This window comes from Poecilia reticulata, linkage group LG4 (assembly GCF_000633615.1).
Source record: "Poecilia reticulata strain Guanapo linkage group LG4, Guppy_female_1.0+MT, whole genome shotgun sequence".
Taxonomy (NCBI): domain Eukaryota; kingdom Metazoa; phylum Chordata; class Actinopteri; order Cyprinodontiformes; family Poeciliidae; genus Poecilia; species Poecilia reticulata.
Genome location: NC_024334.1, coordinates 7,922,689 through 7,930,865, shown reverse-complemented (window position 1 = coordinate 7,930,865; position 8,177 = coordinate 7,922,689). Strand labels below are relative to the sequence as shown.

The window sequence follows — 8,177 nt, the reverse complement described above, 5'->3', positions numbered from 1 at the left end:
GGCGGCTGCTTACCGTAGTTGCTAGACCTGTTGTGGCTCAATATTGGTCCATATATAAGGCGCACCGGATTATAAGGCGCACTGTCGGCTTTTGAGGAAATTGAAGGTTTTTAGGTGCGCCTTATAGTGCGGAAAATACGGTAGATTTAATTGGAAGTATATGTGATGGCACAACAGAAAATAATCAACAATTTGAAATATATCTTTTTTTATACATAGTATAAAAAGTTTGGCCTATTTTACTCTTTTACATTTTAAAAATACAGCGTAAGCAGGATACTGACCTGATTATCATAGGTAAAAATGGTTCTTTGTTACATGAAAGAAAACGGTCATTATGTTCCTGAGAATAATTACAATCAGGACATAACATCTTTTCAGAAAAAAACTAAATAGTTCTCAAAATTTTATTGATGAACTTCGACTCTTCACATTTTGTAGTGTTATATTTAGTGTACCTTGATACACACAGTKGGACTGTGTCCTAGGATGTCTTTCCCATACGTATTAATCCTAATCAGATCAATATTTTATAGACTGTAATGTTTGTTTTTCAGTTACATTTGTTTTCCCCATCAGCAATTTACTTTCCTGTTCTTTGATCATTTAAATGGCGAACTCCAGCTTCTGAAAAACTGTTTAACCTGTCAAACTGTAAAAATCTTTAACCTGTTCCATGTGCCTTTGTTAGTTTTAAGCTGCTATGGATAAAAGAGATCCAGCTTCCAGTGTTGCCTAACCTCTGTATCATCTGTCTGTCTGTCTGTCTGTCTGATGATGCCTTGAACTTTCTTTGTGTTTGCTGTTTAACAGTTGTTCTGCTGTCTCTCTGTTAAAATGTTTGTCTTTGTTGGTGTCTGAAACTGAGATGTGCGTCGTCGCACATCACAGGTGCTTCAAACACCTTGTATTTGTTTTTGATTCATAGCACAGTTTAACATCAACATTAACATGATCAAATAATTTTAAAAAATCTAACGAGTAAACTACGGGTATTAACATTATTATTACAAAGTAAGTAAACATTRATAGTAATCATAAATTAAAAATTAAGTTCATACATAAAATACGCCATTGTTAGAAAAGCGCAACAAATAACTAGATTTTAACTAATTTGGATATTTGGCAATCTTAACCTAACTTTATCCATAAAATTGCTATGTTGTTTTTTTTTTTTTTCTAATTACTTTTTTCTTGCTTTGTCATTTTCAGAAAAATTTGGTAAGTGACTTGCAAAGCCCTTAAAACCAACTCACTCTCCTTGAAGCAGACGGCATATTTAAACCACTTCCCAAAATGCATGCATCTCTCGCTCCCCAACTCTTGCCTTCTCCCTTTCTTTAATGTGTACCCCATGGTCTTCCTCTGTTCATTTTTAGCATTTTTTTTTGTTCCCCCCAACTTTTGCAACACTCTAAAAAGTGTTTCTRGCTATAGTTCATTTAAAAGACTTTTTTACATTAATCTAACTTAATTCATTTGGTTTATTGCTGACAACGTGCYAACTTAAATTAAGTAAATTAAAGGATCTTTTTACTTTGACTTTACTTGAAACAATTGAGTTCAATGCCAGTTTGGTGACCTATGTCTGACCAACTCAGTTTACTAAGTTTTACAACTCAATATATGACGATCATCCAACTCAATTCATTAAGTTTATTCAACTCAATATTCTATGATCATCCACCTCAATTCTTTAAGCTTATCCATCTCAATTTACTAAGTTTTCACAACTTAATTCATTAATTCATTATGTTTAACATGACAAATTTAAGTGACTTACTCAAATCATTTGTTTATTTCTAATAAATAATTCAAATCTCTATGACTTAATTTTACAGAAAGTCAACTCAAACATTTAAGTTGTTCCAAACTAAAAAAACTAAAATATCCAATATAACATTATCATTCACACTGTGCTTAAAATACAGCTAGAATTTAAATTATTTTAAATATATGTTTTAACATGTTATTTTAGTTTTTCAAAGACCCGGTACACTGAAAAATGCATATAGTAGAACCAGCTTAATTGATCTGCTTCGATTAGTAACAAGTAATTAAATTAAGTAAGTTTACCTTAATTAAATTGCTTCAGTTGGTAACAAGTAATTCAATGTAATTTATTATGTTGGCTTAACTTGACAAATTTAAGTCAGCCTTACTCAAATAATTTAGTTTACTTCAAATAAAGAAGTAAACTAATAAGCGATCTCTATTTTAAAAGTTTTTTTTGGCTCAGACTGCCTTTATTTGAAAGTAGTTAGAAAGGAAAGTGACTATTGACAGTAATGACAGCATGGGAAGAAATGCAGCAAYGGTCATCAGGCCGGAATCGAACCTGCGACGACCGCGTCGAGGACTAAGGTCTCTTATGAGTTGTGCTCTACCCTAGTGCCACCACAGCACCCTGGTTGATACAGGATCTTTCTCTGCGTCAAGATACGAGCACGGCATTGAACTTAATTGTTTCAATAGACTTTTTAGAGTGTCTTCTAAAGTACTCTTCTTAGAGTGCGCTCTCAAAAGTGTATTTGAAACACTTTTGAGAGTACCCAATATCACCACCTCAGAATCATAAAGCTGTTTTAAACAACAAGCAGCTTATTAACGATGTATGTGTACCAGTGGATGTAAGTCAGGAGTTAAACATAACTTTTTAGAACAGCATTTATTAGCACCACTAGAAGATGTTGTGAGACGGGCAGTGTTAAAGACCTGACTCAGGAAAAAATCATCACCTGCTACTGCAGCTGTAACAGTGCAGTGACCTACTTAAATTTAGTGATGGGAAATTTGAAATTACTGGGGGTAGATTAAAAAAGATATTGTTAYGTAGATGCTAATTTAAAATTTTATTATTGTTAAATTACTGCGTTTTTGCAGGGATTTCCCTACCCCCACAAAACACAGTTCAAAACAATTTGATTAGCTCATTTCCCCTCCTGACAAAAGTTCTGTCAAACACAAAGACCTGATGTATCGGAAGCAGTACCTCCTACTGGGAACAGTTTGGTGAAAAAGAACCCACTGAAACTGAAAATAAGTGTTATATTGATAGCGAAGGCAGATTGGTCTTTCTTCATTAGCACAGTTTGAAGTGGGGATTCCTTGTTGAGCAAAACCTTCACATCCTTTACTTAGGATTACCAAAATTATTTAGATTTGATATATTATCAGAATATTGAGCGAGAGAATATCCATCTATCCTTCCATTCTTTCATTGCTCCATCCATTAATCCATCATGTTGCGTTTGGAGTAATAATGGCTCCTCACTGAGTGGCGTTTTATACCATATCAGTTCAGGTTTGGTTTCTCTGCAGGAAAAGACACATTCCTCCTACCTGCTTCAGTCAGCATCTTCACAATTTTTTTACTTTCTTTCTGGGGCTGATCATATTTTGGACATAATTTGTCTACTTCCTGAACTCTGTGATGGATGGATGGACGGGCATATGTTTTTCATACATGACATGCATAACTATTTCAATAAAAGGTGGAGCCATCAGCCAGGTCCAAACTTCTCTAGTTTCTTGCTTTTGTGCCTCTATTTAACTGAAATGTTATACATTGGCTCCTCAGAGTGTTTTAGTGCCATGGCATCATCATTAATGMTTTCCCAAATCGTTTAAAGATTTATTAATGTCAGTGCATGCAAACCTCAGATTGTGTTGAGATATAAATGTAAAAATAACGCTCTGGTATTTAATAACTAGGAATGATTTTAAGAATTATGATGATGATTAAAAACAAAGTGGACTGAAATTTGATGGTTGACTTTGGATGATAAGAAGATGACTTTAACCTTCAGAATCTATAGTTTGTTCCAAAAAATCCTACTTTATAGACAGATAGATTTTTTTATTTTTTAAGCTATYAGCTATTAGAAAATTGTGGCTCTACTGTGAACCCTCAGAAAACTGAAAAAAAAATAATAAGAAGAATCTCATTGTAAAATGAGAAAAAGGTGTTTGCAAGATATCTCTCTAGCTGGCAGAATAGCTGGCAGACTGGTTCCTTATGTTCCAGACCATGCTGTGCTGGTGGGGCAGTGATATTTGCATCAGGGTCCCCTAAGGAGTTCCTTTAGAGGTGTGTTGGGAGCCTGACATTTCTCCCCAGTTCCCATGACTGCAGACCCCAGGCCTTCACTGGCCTTGTCAACTAGAATGATTCACTACAGGCCACAATGACAGTGAGAGGGGGAGTATTCATAAAGATTATCAGCCCCTTTATTAAAAAAATTTTTTAAAAATGCTTAAACCTGTAACTTGATGTTGCCTGGATCGTCACTCTCTCAAATTTTTAATTTGTGTGCGTTCAGCCTCTGGAGAAGAGAGGCTGGGACCTCTGCAGATGTAGTAACAGTAGAGCTTTTTTTTCTGGGCTGCTACCACACAACCAGACTCATGAGGGAGGGGGCTTGGAGCAAAGTGAAGGTCAGCCAGATGCCCTCTGGAGGGTGGTCAGACTTTGACACTCAGCCAATCACGCAACTTCGTTTGCCTTAYATGCAGATGTGCAACATCTCGGGCCATACTGCCTCTAGTGATACTTTTTTTAAAGCTTTCAGAGGGTTGTTGAACAAACCARATGGATGTTCTATAGAAATAAAATAATACTACATTTAATAGTTTGAGGAAGATGCCGCATGTGGAGATGTATTTAGGTCATTGTTCCGCTAATCTGTTCAATACCTGGTTGACTGTAGCTTAGAAGGAAAGCTTATGGTCKAAATGTTTTGTGTTGTACCAGTGGATTTGATATTGTAATTGAAAACCAGGTATGCCCAACAGACTAACTTGTTTTTTTTGTTTGTTTKTTTTTTTAACCTAGTTTAATTTGGTCTGCTTATGGTGTTTCAGCTTAGAAAATTAAAATATTCTACAAATRCTAGCCCCTCACCCACCTCACTAATTTTATTTCACCCTATTTTACCTTTTTGTCTCTCTTTTTCTTTTTGTGATTGATGTAAATTGAACTCCCTTGTATAAACCTGCTCTATTAACCCTAACCTTGCTCTAACCTTAACCTAACTTGACCTCTAACCTCTTAACTCCTAACTAAAATTCATCTCAGCTAAAGCTAAATAAACCAGCTTCCTGCAGCCTCTAATCAATTCTAACTCTAACAACATAACCTTCCCAGTGTCCCGTGTCCTTTGCCTTGTGACTCACCTAACAATATGTATCATTTAAAAAATATATATATTAAAATGTCATATTAGTTTTGTCTGGTTTTTCAATGACTCTGTTTTCATTAATGACCATATATGAATTTTGTGGTGTGTACACAACAATTATTTTAATACTGGTTTATAGAGCACTGTGAAAGTCATTACATATTCATCGGTTAAGATACTGTTGTTATTATTATTATTATTATTATTATTATTATTATTATTATTATTATTATTATTATTATTGTGTCAATTGGCGTTCTTATTTACATGCTTTACAAAGTATTTAGGGTCTGAAATTTTTATGCAGTTTTAATAAAAATCCAAGTACAGCTAGAGCACATTGTTAAAAAAAAATATAACGATGAAAGGTTCATTGCAAACCAGACAGAACTTTAAACTCAATGAGTACTAATTTTTGGTATCACAAAAGAAGATCCTTTATGCATAAATACAATAACAATTTAACAATATTGAAATTTTGTCTCTTATCTAGAGTACATTCACCACCTGTTGTATTACATATTTTTGGCCCAGTAAAGGTTTTCTGTGTTTTTGAATTCTTATTCTTGACATGATGACCAGAAGTTATAGTATAATTTAAGAAGACTAGGAATCCTCCACTTTTTTGTAAAAATAAAAGCTTCAGAAAAGCCACTGTATCTGTGTTTTAAAGAATTTGAAAAAAAACATTTGGTTCTTTGAATCCAATTATTACCAATAATGCATTTTGAAATATGTGCTGTCTAGCATTTATCATTATCCTGATATAGGACTATATGGAGAGATCATTTGCTGTGGTAACTCCTGAAAGGGGAACCCAAGAGGAGACAAAGGTTAATTATTATGTGCATAATACTGAGCATAATGCCGCTCATCTTTGGTAAGATCAGATATTGTAATATGGACTTTCCATTTGTGAAAGAGGAAAATTATACCTTACTTACAAGTAAGTAATTTTTGGACATTAATACTTAGTTTAAAATAGCTTGAATGTTTGAGAAGGCTGAGATCCTCATGGATAAACTTGATGAACAGTACATAGCTTTGATGCTTAGCACTGGGCCAGCAGGCCGGAAATGTGAAATAGGGCTCCTCTCTGGTTTGCCCTGCTAGCTTTTCAAAAACACGAGGAAGGACACAGGTTTTTGGATTTGCAAGGAARTACTGAGACACTCCATATATAAACAGAGTGAAAGACAAAAAATAGAAATAAGTAAACAAAAGGGGAATGAAAAGAAAACAGGAAAAAAAGCAATAAGATGAATGGAGAAGTTATTTTGAATTCAAAGGGGCTGAGGCCAAACTGCTTTCCTTGTGCAAACAGATTTAAGCTTTGCAGCACAGACATCTTAAACCCCACCATCCAAGAATTGGAAAAAAACCCTCAATATTTTATTGWCCCTAATGAAGCATTTGGCTTGCAGTCAAGTATGTAACAATATACCTTCTCAAAGTAAACAATAAATAAAAAACAAAGCTCTTAGTGAAAAAAAATGGAAGCAGCCAGGGGATGAAATGWCTGCAGAGACATGATGAACCTTGAGGGAGAGTCCTTGTCGCATTTAAGAAGGTTTATGTCTTGCACAAGAAAGAATAACTTTTATTTAAAATATGAAGTGTTACCTTAAAGTATAGTATGAAATTCTAGCAAATCTTTGTTTCCAGTATCAAATACTCTTGCTGTCATACACACCTCTAATGGTTGGGGAAAAAATGCTTATTGGTACCAAATTAGCAAATCAAATTTCTCATGTTCTGCTCAGTTTCACAACCGGAGTTTCAGGTATGATAAAATACTTCAGGTTATTAATCCTATCAAATTATTGCACTTCTCATCAAAGAATATTTAAAGCAATAATTTAAAARAAAATCCCAAATCCCATTCTTAAAAGCATGTTCCTTCTTTTGTGATACCAGCAGAGAATTAAGTTTTATTTATTTATTGTCTGTTAAATAACCTCTAATGATATTATAACTTAGTTCAGTGACCTTTTCATCCCAAATACTTTCTAACTTATACTAACATTAACCCAGAGCTGAACTGATGTTATGTCTTCACTTTTGTGTCTCCTCCAGAGGGTACCCCGATTCGAGGTAAGATGTTTAGAGTAAAAAAGAACAAATAAAAGAACAGAATAAACATATTTTAACCGAATCATAAACAAACATAACCACCTCTAATCCAACCAAAGTTACTAAGTATGAGAGACAAAAAAAAGAAAATCAAATTTCTATTGTACTAGCATCATTATGCCATTCGTGTCTGTCTGCCGTGTTTTCTGTACGCTCAGACCTGTGTTTCAGTCTCATGTCTCATCTCATTGTTTATGTATTAGTCTTACATGTGTGATCTGTGTTTTCCCTTTCTCTTCACTAACGTATATGTTTAATGAACCCACCGAGCAATGTGACATTAGAATATAGCAGTGTTGTACCTCAACAGCTAAACATTTTGAGCAAAGCCATAGCTGTAAATGAGCAGAAATGAAAAGCTTGGGGTCGGTGGCCCTGGATGTTGATAAGACCAGACTATGTTCTGCTGGAAACTGTTTAAGACTTCAGTAACCTCATTTCTTCCCTCTCCTTGTCTGCTTTGATCTTTCCGTTCACCGCCACGTCACGTATGTAAATGCACCTCCCTCGTACTTTGAGATATGTCAGGGGAAAAAACTGGCATAAATTACTTTTGATTTAATTCCCTCCACTCTGCTCTACAGCAGCTTGTACCTACAAACCTAAAGGGSGGTGTTTCTGGGTGCACTGGCTGCCTTCTGAGAATTGGCAACATCCACAGTTTTTTCACCATGCAAAAAGCAGCTTTGATAACGGCGGCGGATGAACGGAAGGATATAAAGGAAAGACCACGGTGACATAGATGTAAAGGCACTCAACTCCTGTGAATTACACAAAATCACTGCACAATAAATTCCTCATCTCCCCTCATTATTCTTTTCATTTCCCCAGACAATTTAACTTTCACTTGTAATTATCCATCAG

At 34.9% G+C, this 8,177-nt stretch overlaps 1 protein-coding gene across 15 annotated transcripts in view; it reads left to right on the top strand.

The window, feature by feature from the left end:
- ptprsa (protein tyrosine phosphatase receptor type Sa) overlaps positions 1-8,177 on the top strand; it is a 243,552-nt gene that overhangs the window by 148,632 nt on the left and 86,743 nt on the right. For 7 of the 15 annotated variants that reach the window (XM_008406775.2, XM_008406779.2, XM_008406776.2 and 4 more), the window contains exons 7-8: positions 1,213-1,221; positions 7,257-7,274. The exons of the other annotated variants lie outside the window; for them this stretch is intronic. In XM_008406775.2, the coding sequence (XP_008404997.1) occupies positions 1,213-1,221; positions 7,257-7,274 (27 nt within the window). The remainder of the gene's footprint in view (positions 1-1,212; positions 1,222-7,256; positions 7,275-8,177) is intronic. 15 annotated transcript variants of the gene reach the window in all.